Source organism: Astatotilapia calliptera, chromosome 17, assembly GCF_900246225.1.
Source record: "Astatotilapia calliptera chromosome 17, fAstCal1.2, whole genome shotgun sequence".
Classification (NCBI taxonomy): domain Eukaryota; kingdom Metazoa; phylum Chordata; class Actinopteri; order Cichliformes; family Cichlidae; genus Astatotilapia; species Astatotilapia calliptera.
The window spans coordinates 24,671,075-24,689,546 of NC_039318.1; the positions used below are offsets into that span (position 1 = coordinate 24,671,075).

The 18,472-nt window shown below is 39.9% G+C and overlaps 1 protein-coding gene across 8 annotated transcripts in view; it reads left to right on the forward strand.

Annotated features, from left to right (window-relative positions):
• The window catches only part of magi2a (membrane associated guanylate kinase, WW and PDZ domain containing 2a), a 266,517-nt gene that overhangs the window by 193,645 nt on the left and 54,400 nt on the right, over positions 1-18,472 (forward strand). For all 8 annotated transcript variants that reach the window (XM_026146239.1, XM_026146241.1, XM_026146240.1 and 5 more), the window contains one exon: positions 17,495-17,552. In XM_026146239.1, coding sequence (XP_026002024.1) covers positions 17,495-17,552 — 58 coding nt within the window. The remainder of the gene's footprint in view (positions 1-17,494; positions 17,553-18,472) is intronic.

Below are 18,472 nucleotides of genomic sequence, written 5' to 3' on the forward strand. Positions count from 1 at the left end.
TCTCCTAATCCTGTGAGATAATCACCAACCTTAGTCAGAGGGACTTGTGTACTTGGAAAAGTGTGAATATGAAATTTTTTTTTAAATAAATGTATATAAAATAAAGTGATTAAGTGATCGACAAAGCCACTGTGACCATGCCTATGTTACACGGCTCTGAGGTAGGTTTCATTCTGTGGAGGGAGAATTTTCTTTGCTCACAGACGAGCCGAATCTCTTACGTCAACACAAGACTAAGGAATACGAAAGCTGCCTGCATAGGTCATACATACTGAAATACACAATTCACAATTTGCTTTAAGTACTAGTGACGTGTTTAATCTTAGTATAATGCATGATATTTTAAGTGTTTTGGACGTAAAGCCTTTCATCTTAAAAGCAGCTGGTAACTGCAGCTGTCAGACAGATGTTATGCTGTTAAAATCTACAGTTTCCCTCCTAAAATGAGGTGAAATAGAGATTTAAAAAACCCCAACTGACTGTTTAGAACCTCAGCGCTGTACCTAACAGCCATATGTGAGTAAATGTTTTCACCTCTGGTGAAGACAACTTGTTCCCTCTCATGTTTAAAGTCAGTTGCAACGCATACAACCAGATTCTGTCAAAATATGCGCAGAAATGTGTGCTCGGGTTAGGGTGCTCATTCCTGCATGTTCAAAGGAGCGTCAGCTTCAGTGAAGACAGAGCAGCTGACATCACAGGCGCCTTGTAGTTACATAACTCGCTCTATATTTCTCCCTCACTCTTTCTGCCTATATTTTTTCTCACCTCCACTCTCTACCTCTATATCCTCTATATCATCCTCTCTCCCTCGTGTCCTCGTGCCTCTTCTTTTTTGTTTTGGTTTTAAAAAAAAAACTAGGTAGGACAGGCTTTTTACAGAACCTCCCTCTTTGCTTTTATTCCCACTCTCTCACTTAAAATTGCCTGGTTGTGTTTTTTTTTTCTATCCTGCCAAATATTTGTTGGCCTGGAAAAAAATAAACTGAATGGGCCATACTCTTGTCTCACCTCTTTACTTATTCAGCTGGTTTTCTCCCTTTTATTTGCCTTCACAGGTAAAGAGAAAGAGAATTCCCCCGATAAGTAAACTAAAAGCAGTTTGTTCTCACTGTTTCTTCATGTTTAATTAGCTGTCAGTTTGTCCTATCTGGAGAAGATATGCTATATATCAGGGGAAGTTATACTACATACAGTATAACGTAGTGTATGAATAGACGCATAAATTGCAGGGAGGGATTATTACTCTGATCGTGCTTAATCGTATTACAGCGCCTCTTGTCTTTTGCCTCTGTGAATCCCAAAAGACGGGGCTCGTGCATACAGAGGGCAGCAAACGCAGACAAGTAATTACATTCTGGTCATGTGAGGAGCTTCACGGCCAAACACACAAAGTTATTATCGTGTCTCACAGGCTAGCTTTGGGCTCACACTTCCTTCTTGTGCTCTCTCCAGGGGAACTAGCAGGACCAGCGTTTTACTCGTTTTTCTTTGCTTTTCTCACATCTGCAATTTAAAAAAAAAAAAAAAAAAAACGGCATCCAGTGCATGTATTTGTGTGTCCCTCCGATACTTCATCACTTCTGTCCAGATGGGACAGCGCTACTCCAGCCTGGGAAATGCCATCTCTCCTTTCGCTGTGATGTCAATTTAGCCAGCTCAGCGGGACTTTGTAGATCGATTTTGTGATTTTTGTGGGGTGCAGGGTGTTGTTTGTGAATGTGAAGACACACTCACCCTGCAGTGAGTGTGTGTGCACTTCTACAGGTGAGTTATTATAGATGGCGAAACGCAGCGCCCTCCTTCACCTTGAGCCTTTCTGCAGCAGTCGGGAGCGGAGTCGGAGGGGTTGGGGATGGCAGGCGTAGATGTCGACAGCATGATTGATGGGTGTATTTTGAGAACATCCCCAGCAGAGCATGCCTGAGGCCTGGAGATTGGATGCAAGGAAGACTGTGTGGCAGGTGTTTGTGTGACATGCAGCTTCTGAATTAAATGTCATTGTGTGAATAACAGTGTAAATACCAGCACTGCACTTTTTTTAAATTAGCATAAATAAACCTAGATGATATATACAATACTGCATTAAGGTAATTTATGTTGATTTATGATGATTTTAAGGATACCTTTAAGCATTATTATTTATTTTCTTTTGAAAAAATGAGACAAAAAGCAAAATGAACCTAAGACTGTGCCACAGAGCTTCCCTGGTGCCCAAAGTTATTAAAGGATACTAACAATCAAAAGGTCACACCGTTATATCCCTCCACACGGGTATTGAAGTTCAGGAAGTAGCAGAATATGACCCACATAATTCTGCTGCCCAGAATAGTCAGTAGTGCATTAAATGTGTACTACTCCACAGCAACGATCCAATGCATTATTTACTTTTGTTTGAGTAATGTTTGCTGCAAACTACACTGTCCGGCTATGATAGGAAAATACTGAGCCTTTTTTAAAAGTGGAGCTATATTTGTGTGCGTTCTATAAAAGATTTACTTCTTCAAAAGGAACTGTTGGGTTTGGGTCTGAGAGCCAAAAAGAGGGTAAAGAGCTGAGAGAAAGATTAATTTATAGACTTTTTAAACTCCATTTTCCTTTTTAATTAAAATATTCAGAGCCGATTTTAATACTTGAGATCGAGGTGGATGTCTTTGCAAAGTGTGAAAACTACAGGGAAGACCGGCATTGTTTTTGGACTTTCCACTATGATTTATGGTGGAAAGCACTGTGCTGCAAAGTTATTAATGGTTTTTTTCATTACCCATGGCCTACCATACCACGCCAATGGGTTTCTTTGATTTACAAAAGTAGCATTTCTTTGTAATGACAGTAGACTCACAGTTGCGCTTATTTTTCTTAACACATCTTTGGCTGTTCATCATCTGTATCGGAAATGGATGGTTCATTAAAGTTTAAAGCTTTCCGAGTGTACTTGCACTTTATTATGTTAAAAGAAGGATATAATTTGTATGGGTTATTATGCAGTGGTGGCACATTTTCTGTGGTCTATGAGGCAAAATAAGAGTGACACCCGTGATTTAGATGTCAAGTAAGCTCACTTTAAAGTGCTTTGTCTGTGACTTTTAAAAAAAGAACAGTACATAATTCTGCTGATTCAGGTCTGTGTTTGTTATGTTCTTCTGTACTTAGATATCAGTGTCAGATTAGGAACCAGTCAGATGCTTATCTGGGCAAATATCCATACAGCCAATCACACAGCAGCAACTTGTTGCATTTAGTCATGAAGAAATGGTCAAGACCTGCGAAGGTCAGACCAGCCATCAGAATGAGTAAGAATAGTTGGTCTGAGTATTTCAGAAACTGCTCATCTGCTGAGGCATTCTCAGATATTTTTAGATATCTCTAAGTCTGACAAAGAGAAAATATCCAGTGCAGCAGTTCTCTGGGTGAAAATGCCTTGTTGTGTGCCAGAGATCAGAGGAGAATCCTTCAAGCTGATAGGAAGGCTACGGTAACTCAAATTATGTCTCATGACAATAAACGTATGTAGAAGTGTACAGCACATCCGGTCTTGAAGCAGATGGGCTACAGCAGCAGACAACCACACCGGATGGCACTCCTTTCAACTAAGAGCAGGAAACTGAGACTACAATTTGCACTTGCTCACCAGGGGGTCTTGATTTGTGCTGTAGCATTTGGTAGGCAGGATCAGAATTTTTTTATAATCAGCATAAAAACATGGATCCATCCTGCCTTATATCAATGATTCGGGCGTAATGATGTTCTGGATATTTCTTTTGGTACACTTTGAGCCCCTTAGTACCACCTGAGTATCATTTTAATGCCACAGCCTACCTGAGTATTGCTGACCAAGTGCATCCCTCTGTGACTGCCGGGTACCCATCGTCTGATGGCTGCATTCATGTCACAAAGCTCAGATCATCTCAACCTGGTTTCATAAACATGAAAGTGTAACGGCTACAGTAGCAAGGTGTGCCTAATAAATGTCTGAGTGGATCATTTGATCTAAAATTAAGCATTTTTATATCAGTTAGTTTATACAAACTTGTTTACAGAGGTATGTGAACAAAGTCTACCCTAATACATTATTTTATGTTATTCACAGCATCCTGGAGGCTATAACGAAACACTATACTCTACATAATTACCTTGTTTAACACCTAACAAAAGGATTTCACAAATTTTTCTCTGACCCCAGCAGGATGAAAAAAAGAGTGCTTCGGAGGGTAACGCTAGAAACAAAAAATAAAAAGGAGAAAGCGTGCGCTTGTCTGTTTGCAGCTGCATGCAGCTGTAAGTGTTTTTCCCAAAGAGTTTATCCAAATAAACCCGAACTTTGGAGACAACAGAGGAGGGGATAAGTGCCAGGTCACACTTCAGTACATCTCCTCCTGTCACTGGAATGCCCTGATAAGGTACAAGCTTGTGAATTCTGCTTTTTTTCCTCACTTTTATTCTACTGCTTAACTGTTGTCTGCTTGCTTTGAGTTAGAGACCAGTGAGACACTGAAGTAGAGCAAAGGAAAGGAGGGTTTCCACGCCACGCAGGTGCATTTAAAAGGAAAACAAGCTGTGGAAAAAATGGCAGCTCATTGAAATGGAGAAATATACAACAGAGGAAAACACTGCTGCCAGCAAGTGACACAATTAACTGATTTGCTGTCAAAGCCACGGCTGTTGCTTTGACTTTTCCTGTCACGGCGCAGATGTATTGGTTTATTAATCATCTTCTGAAAGACTGAGTAAACAATCTTTGCCCAGTAGAAAAAAAATATGTGTGGTATATATCTGTTGGACCCGCATGTGACAAATACAGCAGTAAATCATGAGCACATCACTGTGTATCAAACCCTGTCACAGCCTCTGTGGTTTTAAATCACTGTAAGCAGATTCAGCCGTATGATTAACTGACAGCTGTTAGAATGACTCAGCTTGTGCAGTTGTCCCCGGGGAGCCATAGCTTGTTGGCCATGTAGTCACAGAAACATATGCACATGCTGAACTACAAGTTTGCTGCACTGATAGTAAAGAGCCGCCAAAATTTAAACACTCCATGAAAGGCAGTGTAGTTGCTGGACTTGAAGTTCATGACTGATAGCAAGAAGATTCATAAAATTTGTGATGGGAGCAGCAGATCGCTTACTTGTGTGGAGCAAAGCACAACTATCCACCAGTGTGACGCACCAACTAAAGAAAAAAGGAGGGGGCGATTTGTCAGTAGATCGGTCTTATGGTCTCAGCTGGAGCTAGGATGTCAACAGCCCCTCAGCCCAAGTGCATCATGTCAAGAGGAGTTAGCTAATGCTAACATGGTGCCAAGCAAGCTGAGGACACATTTAGAAACCAAGCATCCTTTCTGTCAGGAGCACAGGAAGCAGGAGCTTTTTCTGGACCGTGTCAGTGTGTCTGATGAGTTGATGCAGGTGATTTCTCTTGTAGTGGAGCTTATTGCAAAATTTAAGAAAAAGTCATGCAAAGTTAAAAAGCTGCAAATGGGGTATCTAAAATGATTTTGTCTTTTAGTATACTGATAAGAAGTACTGCCAACATGTTTGTTGCATTAAAATTTTAGCTTACCCTTTGGTGTTTCTTAAGCATTTAACATTTGAAAACCACAGATCTAACTTCCAAAGCACAGACACTGACGCATTTCAGTTAGATTTTTTTGTTAAAGAAATAAAGTCCTGTAGAACGCACAGTTATTTTCTTTCCCTTTAAAACATTTGCATGACAGTTTTTGCTAAAATCATTTAAACTTACATTGTTTAAATACATTTTTAACTTATTGAACCTAGCATTAGCCCACAATTACAGTACATTGGGTTATAAAATCTGATCTCGACCGCATCATGGGATGACCCAGCTGATACCTTCCCGTACAGGCTGTGCCTCCGCAAGCCGCTTTGTAACCCACCTCCACCTTAGTCCTTTGCCCATGATTTTGTGTCCAAAGGAAAGTGTACCCCTCTGTTCAAGGACAGACAAAAAAAAGCCTTTTTATTACTTCACCTGAAGAAAGCGTGCTTCCACATAATAACTAGGATTTCGATTTTTCTGCTTCTGTGTGCCCCTCTGACAGACAGCACGTCCCTGTCTTTGTTAATATTTTTCATATCTACTATCATCGATGCTTGTTGTTTTCCGTACTGGAGGGTCTGGTTTCTTCCCTTCCAAACAGAAGGGGAGAGCATGTCACCAAATGTAGATTACTGCAGATGGAATAACAATTTTCGCCTTTTTCAGTTTACCACCATATTAACAGTTTTTATCTTCCCTCTCTTTGTCGACTCATTGTTATATTCCTTGATGTGATATTCCTACACTTCCTGATCAAGGAAGAATAAGTTAGCAACCCCCACTTTTCCAGCCTCCTTTTTTTAAAATGCCTTCTGTTCTTCTGCTCTAGTGTGACAGAAAATGGTAAACTGCGCTTGTCTTGCAGGTGAGGCTTTTTCTGCTACGTCTTGTTTGACCATCAACAAGCCCAGAAAGTCTCAGAAATCATCCGACGGGGCCGGTGAGCAGCTCTCAAAGCGCACAGGCCCCCTTTGATTGCGGTTTTGATTATGACAGACAGGATAGTCATTATCAGCACAAAACTGTAGAGTATTTTTTTAAGTGCTGATTGGAGAGGCAGCCGAGTTCATGAATTATAGGTTAGACTGACTGAGAAAATATTGAGACTGAGTTCATCATCACTTTCAGGTCTTCTGAAAATATTCAGTTTCAGTCACAACCAAGTAGGTTTAGCTCTTTGTTGTTTGGTGGTTCCTGAGAGAAATAATGATGGCGGCGTTATGAAGAAAAAGACTTGAAGAGAGCAGGAAGACCTTCGCTTAGATATATACATTTACATAGACACGGTTCATTACATACTAATGTTTGAGTGTTAAATGTTCCTGATTTTTCCATTCAGGCTTTTAGTACTGCAAATTTCTGCTGAGCTTCACAGTGGGCCGTGGATAATCTTAAAATAAATGGCTCCGTTTTTCTGCAAACACCACTATTTATCATTTTGAACAAAGTGGGTGTTGAATTCACAGGTAGTCTAGTATATTAATGTTCAACTGAGCAAGTGGGCAGCAAGTTCTGTCCCTGCGACAAAAACAAATAGTGCTAATACCTTATTTCATCTGCCGAGACATGCTGGCTTTAAATGTGTGCACAATGTGGTTCTTCTTTCTGCAGTAGCTGATGTCTACAGTGGGATTTTTACCAGACAGGCAGAGTTTTTGTTGCAAGCCAAGTCAAGTCAAGTTGCAGTAGACAGATGCCAGGTAAAGGCTTAAAAAGGTTCAATAAGTTATCATATTTTTCTTTTTTTACACTTCTTTATATGCTTTACAAGTTGCTTTTTGCTTTTATTGTGAAATAGTCACAGGAAATGCTTTTATCAACCAGGTTAGCCTCACTGTTAAAAATGCATTAAAAAAAAAACAAGATGCTGATTATTTATTGAGGTTTTAAATATTGGAAGAGAGTAGCTGTGCAAACAGCTGGCTGATGAGTACTTTGCTTTTACTCTGTAGCTCGGCAACCAAATTTTCTGTGTCCTGCTAAGAGGCCAATTTATTGACTGACACCTTTATTAATGTGAGGTTGTTTGTTGAGCTCCACTGCAAACACAGTTGACAAAAAGCCTTGAACGTTGGCTTTAGTATTGAATGAAAGATACAATAAAAAGTGTTGAAAAAAGAAAGTATTTTTTTTACAGCTACAGTTAGGATGTGAAAATGTACAAGGCCTCTTTATCTTTAAAAAAAAAGTTATTTTATCTTAAAATAAAGCAATATGCAGATAAGTCGTTTCTTTGTATCTATAAAATGCTTTAAGGAGAAAATTATTTCTATCCATCATCCCTCTACCGCTTATCTGGGGCCAGGTTGCGGGGAGGGCAGACCTCCCTCTCCCCGGCCACCTCCTGCAGCTTGTCCGGGCGGGGGACCAAGGCATTCCCAGGCCAGCTGAGAGATTTAATCTCTCCAGCGTGTCCTGGGTCTGCCCCAGGGCCTCCTCCAGGTGTGACATGCCCGGAACACCTCACCCAGGGGGCATCCTTGTAAGATGTCCGAACCACCTCAACTGGCTCCTTTCGATGTGGAGGAGCAGCGGCTCTACTCTGAGCCCCTCACGGATGGCTGAACTTCTCACCCTATCTCTAAGGGAGAGGCCAGCCACCCTTCGGAGGAAGCTCATTTCTGCCGCTTTCATCCGCGATCTCGTTCTTTCAGTCACTACTGTAGGCACGTAGATCGACCAGTAAATTGAGAGCTTCTGCGGCCACAGCACCGTCTGTCAGTCTCACGTTCCCTTCTCCCGTCACTTGTGAACAAACCCCAAGATACTTAAACTCCTCCACTTGGGGCAGGGACTCATCCCTGACCTCCCTGAGAAAATTATCTGATTGATTTAAATAAGTATTTTATGTGTGTCTGTCTTTAAAACAGCGTGTGATTGGCTTTTTAGATGTTTTCATTAAGCATTAAGCAGTTGAACCTCATACCTAATACAGTTACCTGTTTCTTTTTTAGCTGACAGTTGGTGATGGGTTTCAGGCTCAGTTGTGCAGTTAAACCTAATATTAGAAGTCACTTCAGTCACTGGACATAAAGTTAATTGTCTCTTCACACGTTTGCACATTTGTGACTTCTGCCTGTAATTTAAGGATCTATTACCACTTGTTTCAGACTTCTTCTTGGTCTGACTATATATATATATGGGTTCACTGTAGAGCAGGGCGATATGGCCAAAAATATTTATCACGATATATATTTGAAAATTTGCGATAACGATATAACTGACGATATAATTGATGCAAGACAAAATACAACTCCACAACATTACTAGTGCAAAAAGACAACCTTCCTTTTATTTTCACTTAAACAAGAAGCTGGTTTTTATGTACATTAAAGCTATATAAAAATTTAACAGTGCGAATACAAATTCCTTGCTGAAAGTTTAACCAAAAGGCATTTCCAGTAGAAATGGGCTGACATATCCTGAGCATAACCATGTATAATATCCACTGAAGTTAAAAAGAGGTGCTTTGCAACATTAAACTGCAGTGTGCAGTACGTATTTTTCGGACCATAAGGTGCACGGGATTATAAGGCACATTAAGCGAAACAAGGCAGTCAGATAAATCAAACTTTATTAAACTCATTCTTCTTGCTTCCTCCACTTCTGTACCATTGATTCATTAATGTTGAATTCTCTGGCAGCTGCTCTATTCCCATGTTGTTGCAGTATATTAATGACTAACCTCGTATTGTGGATGGATTATCTCAGTTGTTATGGATTATCTCAGTTGTTCTCCTGACTGAAGTTTGGTCCGTTTACAGCATCCTGCCATGCGATTGCATTTGTCTCTAACTATCAGGCACGTTAACTTTTATAAGTGGAAAAGTGTTAGTGTTCGTCCTCCAGCTTCACTGTTTATGTCATGCTAACATAGCTGTGTCGCTAGCGATCACGTAGCACATCATTATATAGCAGCTAGCCCAACTTCAGTAACCCTACAAACGTCACTGCTGTTTAGTTTCCCGTCTTCATTTATGTTGGAAGTGATAGCAGAGCTGTACGTTTGAATTTATTCAGAAATCTCTCAGTCAGAACATGCTATATCATGCTTGGGTAACTAGCGAAACTAGCGAGCTAACTTCCGCTAGCTTCCTGCTAACTTCTAACTCCGTTAAATGTAATAAATTTTGTTTTCATGGATGCCTGGAAGTTAAACTTCATAGTTACACCTGGTAAAGCAGCAATGCTGATCGTTTTATTAAAGATGAAAGAATTTAGACAGTTTTTAAACTCTCAGTGATGCTGCAGTGTTCGTTTGACCTGAAGGTTTACGGAGTTTAGGACCCAGATTACGCCCAGATTTAAGAGCATCTTAGTCCGACAAATACGACAATAACGACGGCCGCTTGCATGTTCTGCAAAAAAATGTGCTTTGTCGTGTATCTGACGGACAAACACCAAACCAGTTCCACATCACTGAAGTTGCACCATTTTTACAAACCAATTCTGGTTCATTTGTTTCACTCAACAATCGGCCATGTGCGTATGAAAACAAAGGCACTGCGCATGCGCGTTTTACTCCCATTCTATCGCGATATTTCATTTTCCTATCGTTGCCTAACATTATACCGGTATTACCGTGAACGGTATAATATGGCCCAGCCCTAGTTCACTGTTATGTTTAAGAATAAACTTAGCCTTAATCAGATGCCTCCCTTATGTAAAAAGTGTCTTGGATGATCTAGTTGTCTTATTGTGATGGATAAAAATAAAAGTATTAAAAGCTTTCACAGAGCTGCAGGGAATGTGCCTCTGAATACAGACCAGGTGGCAATTCAAAAAGAAGCTGAAATAATTAAGCCGGTATTGTAGTATTGAAACAGCTTCTTTGTCGTCCGTGGCCTTTCATACACTTTTCAGCTTAAATTTGAAGTTTAGAGAATTGATGCTGGGCTGCTACTTACAAAGAATGCATTCTGCAGTAGGTAAGTCTAAGCTTTTGCGACAACAACGGTCCATTTATTTCTTGTTAGATCTTTATATATTGTGTATTTCATTGAATTATTGAGCTGATTTTGTGTTCTCAAATGTGTTTTTCATACCTTCTGTCAGTTAGTGGACTTTGTGCCAGTGTTGATCAGTAGAAACGTACATTAATCAGCTGAGAGAAGTTTCTCCCAGTAGGTTCAGTGATCGAGCCTGAGCCTGAGCCCTCGAGTGGGCTGCATTCAAAGGTGACATGATAGATGAAGCCCTGTGCAGTGCACTATCCGGTAAGACAGAACTTTAATTTTTGGTGACTACAAAAGGCTCAGGGCACTGAAAATGATTCAGTTCACCTTGTTTGCTTTTCAAAAGGTGGAAAAATGAAAGAATGGGGGGGGCAAGAAACAAGGTCCTGGTGAATCCCTGCGGTGTTTGAGGGCTGTGTGGTTCGCCACCTTCTTTGTAAGACCAAATTGGAAAAAGTAGAATAAAAAATACACTTGTGAGCGTGAAACCTGACTTCAAAAAGTTTTGGCGAGACTGCATGTGGTAAGGTAATGTAAGATAAAAGGATACTTTTGGAAGGACGAAAGCGAGAGAAAGAGGAAAGAGAAAGAGAGATTATGGAGCATAATAGTGGCAGAAAATATGGGAAGATGCCAGGATACCTCCTGCTGGTAGTAAGAGGCGCTCCACCTGTGACTGCAGGATGAATGTGGTGGCATGACTAGCAGTCGTAAACATTTTTCCCCTCGCTTCAGGGCTTCATAATAAGAGCTCCTACCTGAAAATTCTACACTGGCTTGACATTTCCTTCCACTGATAAGAAGCATTGGTTTTATATTGCATACACACACACACACACACACACACACACACACACACACACACACATTCGCCCAACTTGTCCCTAGGAGTGAGTGCTTCATTGCAGGCTGCTGACAAAGAGGTTATAGACTACACTCAGTGGAGCCAGACAAAAGAAAGCGAGCAAAGAGACAATCCTCCTAAGTTCAGCATTTATCATCATGCTGCACAGTAACAAAAACAGCACTGCAGTGTGGGCGCATTTGTGTAAAGCATGTAAGGCACTGAGGCCATAATACCACATGAACACATTAAACAAAGACTATGTAAGTAATGCTGAATTATAGCCAGTAATCACAAGTAGCAGCTAGCAAAGACATTAAAACAGTAAAGAAAAGTGTTTAAGTCTGCAAACTGACTTCCCCTGTTTCATAAGGTTTATTCGCTAAGAGAGGAGGTAAATAACTATCATTGGAAACGCATGAATCCGTTCCCTTGAATTGATTTGGGAGTAAAATGATTTTGCTGCAAGGAAGTCTTATCAGCAAGAAACATGAGTAATCAGGGAATCAGAGAGATATAAACATTTGTTATCAACAGTTAGTTTAGACAATCTACAACCCCAATTCCAAAAAAAAGTCGGGAAGTTGTGCAAAATCTAAAATAAAAACTGAACACATTGATTTGCAACTCTCAATATTTTATTCACAATAAAACACAGAAAACATGTCACATTTTTAAACTGAGAAAATGTAGAAGTTTAATAATAAATTTGGTTATTTTGAATGCCTCACTAGTTGGTTACTTGGCACTAAAAAGAAAAAGCTAAAGAAATCTTTTGCAGCTGATTACAATAATTGGCAACATGACTGGGTACAAAAGGAGGATCTTAGAGGCAGAGGTTCACCGATCAGCAAAAAGCTGTATCTACAAATTCAGAAAAATGTTCCTCAAGAGAAAATTGTGAAGAGTTTGAATATCTCATAATATACAGTACATAATTTCATCAAAAGACTCGAGATTCAAGACTCTAGAGAAATCTGTGTCCAAGGGCAAGACAGAAAATCAATGTTGGATGCCTGTTTTCATCTGTCCCTCAGTGGCACTGCATTATTCTGCATGATTTTATTGCTACATGGGCTCAGGACTACTTCCAGAAATCACTGTCTGTGAAGACAGTTAACCATGCCATCCACAAATGCAGGTTAAATCTCTGCCATGCAAAGAAGAAGCCATATGAGAGCATGATCCAAAAACGTCACCATCTTCTCTGAGCCAAAGCTCATTTAGAGGGGATGGAGGCAAAGTGGAAAACTGCTCCATGGTCAGACAAATCAAAATTTAAAATTCTTTCTGGAAAACATGGACAGCAATAAAGAGGAAAAGGACCATTTAGCTCGTTATCTGCGCTCAGTTAAAAAACCTCCGCCCCGACGTCTAGCAGCTTGCACATCTAGAAAGGCACCATCAGTGCTGAGTGATACACTATAGTGCCAAAAGTATTCACTCAGCCGTCCAAATCATTGAATTCAGGTGAATCACTTCCACAGGTGTATAAAATCAAGCAGCTAGTCATGCAGACTGCTTCTACAAACGTTTGTGAAAGAATGGGTCGCTCTCTGGAGGTCAGTGAATTCCAACAAGTCATGAAATTTGCTTTTAGTGGTTTTTCTCAACAGCAGTAAACATCGGCATCAGATTCAAATAGTGCTAATTTTTTCTTAACCCTTTATTGCTAAGTGTTTCTCATTTTTTTATGTTATTGTGAGGTTTTTTGAGACCTTTACGTCATTACTGGGATTTTTCTTTCCTGAAAAAAATAATTCATGTAAATTAATAAATTAATGTAGCAAATGTAGCAAAAATATACAAATGTATGTAAAATAATATTTCTTTTTTTTTTAAGTTTCTCAGAAGGTTCAATAAAAAAAATTGCATTTTCTGGCAATTATTTTTTAGTTCAGGCTTAAACTGTTTAAACATCTGATTTGTCACTTTCATAGTTTGGGTAAAATATTTCTTTAGGAGATATTTACTTTCTATTTATATTTTCTGTGCTTTGTAGCTATCTCGTTTCCAGTGACTCCATTATTTTACTACTTGTGTATTTTTACCCTCAGACTTTAGTGCTATGTTGCTGTGTTGCCAGATTTTAGTGTTTGAGAACTGTTGTCAGAAATGAGTCAAAAGAATAATAATAAGAGCCAAGTTTTAATAAAATCAAACTATCCTTAACAGAGAATCAATTTGTCTTCTTCTTGTTATTGAAGCCAGGGACTGTTTTTGTTTCTGTAAATATTCTGTGGACGTTTTAATAGAAAAGCTTTTCATTAGAAGAGTGCTGGGATGCATGACTGAGTCCTTTGATCTCCTGTGTGTGTGTGTGTGTGTGTGTGTGTGTGTGTGTGTGTGTGTGTGTGTGTGTGTGTGTGTGTGTGTGTGGGGAAAATAACTAAAGGGGTTATACCTCTGAACATGAGTGTAAAGTAAGTAATATAATTTGTATGTACTTTGTATACAGGTGTGTAGAACTTAGCAAAGGTCTAGTTAAAAAAACAAAAACATTAACTCTATGAAATGTTGCTGTTCACAGAAGGAATTCCCATGGGCTGTCAACCTGCTCACAGCACTGCTGTATCACTCACAACCGTGTGCGCGTGCAGGAAAAAATAGTGCATCTTATGAAACTTTAATCATTTGTTTGGAGGAGATGGGGGCATGGGTACAGAGAGGCATATGGCACGTACACTCCTTAGCATTGGTGCAATAGTGCTGTCTGCTACAGAGGAGCAGTATGCACTCAATCGAGTCTGCTAACTAGGTCAAGGGGTGATATTTAACACACTGAACAGAGTGACCATAGATTGTATCATATCTTTGGTGAATCCCTGTTTATGTGTCTTTGTCCCAAGCTGCAGTCGTGCCTACAACAAGCTGCAAAGTCCAGGAGAGCCTGAGGTGCTTTAGTTCTCCCTCTGGTTGCCTCCCTTTCTGATTAGGAAGCATTTTCTCTGCTGTTATCTCTGCTCTCATCCTGATTAACTTTGCATTGTCACTAATCAAAGCTGGTCTGAATCTAAGCCGAGCAGGACCGGAACACACTGTCCCCGAGCTCCACGCTAGATTCAGCTTAGATTCTATTTCAGTACGAGCCTCTAACAGTGAGTACCCAAGCTGGTATTCAATGATTACAATATTATGCTAAAATTCTGCAGTCTACATGTGGGGAATATGTTTTAAATGCTAATTGCTCATATCCTGGAAAGCAAAGGGGGGAACTCCTTCTAGGCATTTTTTTTAAGAGATGTGTTCTGCCAGTGAGCTGTTGGTATAGAAAAGAGGAGATGGGGCAAAACTTTCAAAGTCCTGTCCGGTATGACCGATAACTGTCAGAGCTGGAAGGAAGATCTCCTTTGATCACTGCAGCGTGTTCTGCAGCACATCTCACGTATAGAAAGAGGCCAAGGTGCACTCACTCTGTTCAAAAGTTATACACCACTTTGTGTAAAAAAGTAAAGCTCTCAGTCTGACCAGGTAGTCAATGCCAGCTGTTACAACTGCTTTTTTAGGCATTGCCAAAATCTTGTTTTGACATTTATGGATCATTTATCAATTCTAGAAGATTAATCACAAAGGGGATTTTCAGATTGTTCTTTCCTGCGAGGTTACATTTGTTGCTTTGAGTGATATTCCCAAACATGTATTGCATGGATTTCCTCTCGTTATAAAAAGTTATACACATTATACTTTTCATTTAGAAGTGTTAGATGAAGGTTTTCGTTTGTCAGCGCAACGAGGTCCTCCAAATCGTAGCGTTTCAATTTAATTTTGCTCGTTAACTCATAATGTTCTCATTTAATTAGGTTTTTCTGTGGTAAATCCATCCAATGTTGTTCTGTGGAGGGTTTGGTGGGCATGACTCACATCTGTTGTTTTGGCCTCTGTGGCAGTTTGAGAGTTCAGGTGATTTGGGTTTTGTTTTTTTTTGAAATGGAGATACATTTTAGGTTCAGTTGAAATTAGCTTCCTGCAAATATCATCCCAGAATACATATCATTAAATATATTTGCATATATTTTATGTGCTGTTAACTCATAGTCTGTGTTTTATGTATAGACTGTATATACAATATGAACAACGCTACAGTGACTTACGCCACCTGGTTTGTGAACTTACATTTTGATGCTTTGACTTTATCTTAATGGTCTTGATGGAGCCATTTGCCACCCTGAGATGATGGAGTTCTTAATTATCAAGCAAGCTTGGCTATCCAGGTTCATCTGTAGACTGCGAAGTTTCATCACACAGACATACATATCTGCTAATTAGATTAAGTAACGGACTAATAAAATGCTGGAATCTCCTTCACTTAAACTGGGCTGTAAATTAACACATATTACCACAAAGCTCCAGTACACCATAATAATAACAGGAAGGGAAATACAGGAATATTATCTATGGAGACCAAAGGTATTTCATTATACCTGACTTAAACACGTTTCTGTCTTTTACACAGGCATACAGGCTCTGTTATAGGCACTGAGGCAGGTATTTCTTGGGCCCTTGCCTGCTTTCATACTGGACGGGCCACAGGCTAACACATAGGAAAAAAGCAACCATTCACACTCAAATTCACACCTACGGGCGGTTTAAAATCGTCCATTAGCTTAACCCCATGCATATCTTTGGACTCTGAGGGGAAGCGGAAGTACCACCAGAGTAGTAGAGCAAAGTCCTGCTGACCTGGGGGGAACATGCAAACTCCATACAGAGAGACTGCTGCGAGGCAACAGTGCTAACCACCGCACCACTGTGCTGCCCTATCATACAGCAGCAATCAATAATATCAATAGCATCATCCCCACGTTTGATTAGCACCATGGACAGCAACTGCAGTTAGAGGTTGGGGAATGGACACATTTAGTCAAGCTTACCAGGCTACATTAACAGAAAGACAACTGTAATGTCTGCAAGCATGGAAGAAAACAGAGAAGCCCATTAACAACAGGTCCTCAGACTGACGAGCTAATCTGTTTATAGAATTCATGATTCAACAATCATTTCTAATGGAGCAGCTTCTACATATATCACACATATATATTACAGTATGAACGCAGCAAGTATGCCTGCCATGTAATCCAGAGATGCTCGTTGGATATTTATGTCAACCGGGCCTCCCCTACCTTCTGAGCCCTTGGGAAAGTTACACCTTTATGGCACATTTATCCTCCCTGCATTGGTCGCTTCGCACGCTGATGATGACATCGTCAAGCAGCCACAATCATTTAAGCTCGCCGTTATGGCGCTTTTGTCCATTTGTAATCTTCTCCAGACTGCTGCAGAAATCTTCCTCCATGAGTTCCGTCTCATCTGGGAATACTTGTGCTTCCATATGCACGTGTCATATAAATGTCAGTCACAGGGTTTGAATCAATTGTTGTGCCAGCCTCAAGTGGCCACTCATGGAACTGCAGTTTTTTATTAGTTCTGTGCTGGCTGCATTGCTTACACCAAGAGTTTGCTCTTTAATTAATATGTCATTTAGATGCTTATCACAAGTGTTGTATTGTTTGATATGACATTTACAATATCTGTGATGTACTGTTTATTATTGGGAACTTAAGCCAGTCCCTAACTCGTGACATTTGGAGGTGAAATGAGAGTAAAACTTCACTAACATGTTGAGATATAATACCCTGACAGTTTGTGCTCATTCTAGTTTTATTCTGTTAATTTATGGAAAATGTTCCCATATTTTTAAAGTATATTTACAGCCTGGTGAAGATGCAGGACATAAATATTTTACCGATTTAAATTCAGCCACTAGATCTAACAGCGTTTGGTGCAGTTTTACAACTTTTTTCTGAAAGAAGTTTGCATTTGATGCACGTCAATGTGACAAGTTGCAAAGGAAACATAGCTAGATTTTAATCTTGTGTCTTATTGCCATAAGTTATTTTTTTTTTATAAAAGATGAAATTTCCAAAATATAGATGAGAAATAATCCTTCCAGTTATCATGCTAATGTACCATCAAATCACTGACGATTACCAAACAGTAAAATGGCACTGTAAACTTAATCTGCCACGGACATTTTTTTCATGCAACATCAACATGCTGATGCAAGTTCACTGAATAAACAAGTCCTTCATTATCGCTTCTGTTCTTTTTGTTGTTGTTGTTGTTTTTTTAACAGAGCTTCCGTACGGCTGGGAGAAAATCGATGACCCCATTTACGGCAGCTACTATGTCGAGTAAGTTCAGTACATCTTTAATACATAATGACTTGCTTTTGATTTTCAGCATCACCCGCTGGTGTCGCATTAATCATATTTATTAGGAGCAAACTGGCGATGTAGCCAGAAAAGAGTTACTCTTAATGTCTGCTTGCTGACGGCTCACTGTTTGTTTGCAAGTTTATGTGCTTATCTGTAGCCCTGATCGTGCATCTGAATGCTACAGAGGAACTGCTGCAGTGGCCTGTCCTCTGTATTGAACTGCACGTCCCCTCTCTGTTTCAGGGGTGCCTTTTTTTTCTTATTTTTTGTGGCTGGATGCTTTCCACTCTGGGGCACTGTGATGCTGCTCTATTTTTAGACTGGCAGGGGGAATTCATTTGGCTTGAGTTTGCTTTAAAAAACCTGCAGAGTGACACTTGAATACACTCTGCCTTATATACTGCGCATCCCTCTCGAGATGCTCTTTGTGTCTCCCTTTGTCATCATGTAAATATCATTAAAGAAGCTGCAAGACCTTGAAATTATATAACTATATAAAAATAAAGTTAAGCTGTTTTGTAATTAGGACTGTGATACTGGGGTGTTCATTAAAAGATAAGGAGAGGAGAGAACGTGTGTGTGTGTGTGTGTGTGTGTGTGTGTGTGTGTGTGTGTGTGTGTGTGTGTGTGTGTGTGTGTGTGTGTGTGTGTGTGTGTGTGTGTGTGTGTGTGTGTGTGTGTGTGTGTGTGTGTGTGTGTGTGTGTGTGTGTGTGTGTGTGTGGTCTTAAATATGGAGAGAAGTATCTAATGATGACTAATTATTTCACACTGGCAAATTACAGCATTTGTAGTCAGTGACTATCTCCCCCCTGTACATACTAAATTAAGATCAACGTAGGACATTAAAGGAAATCGCTGTTCCATGTGCAGGGTTACTCCCAGTCACTGATTCACA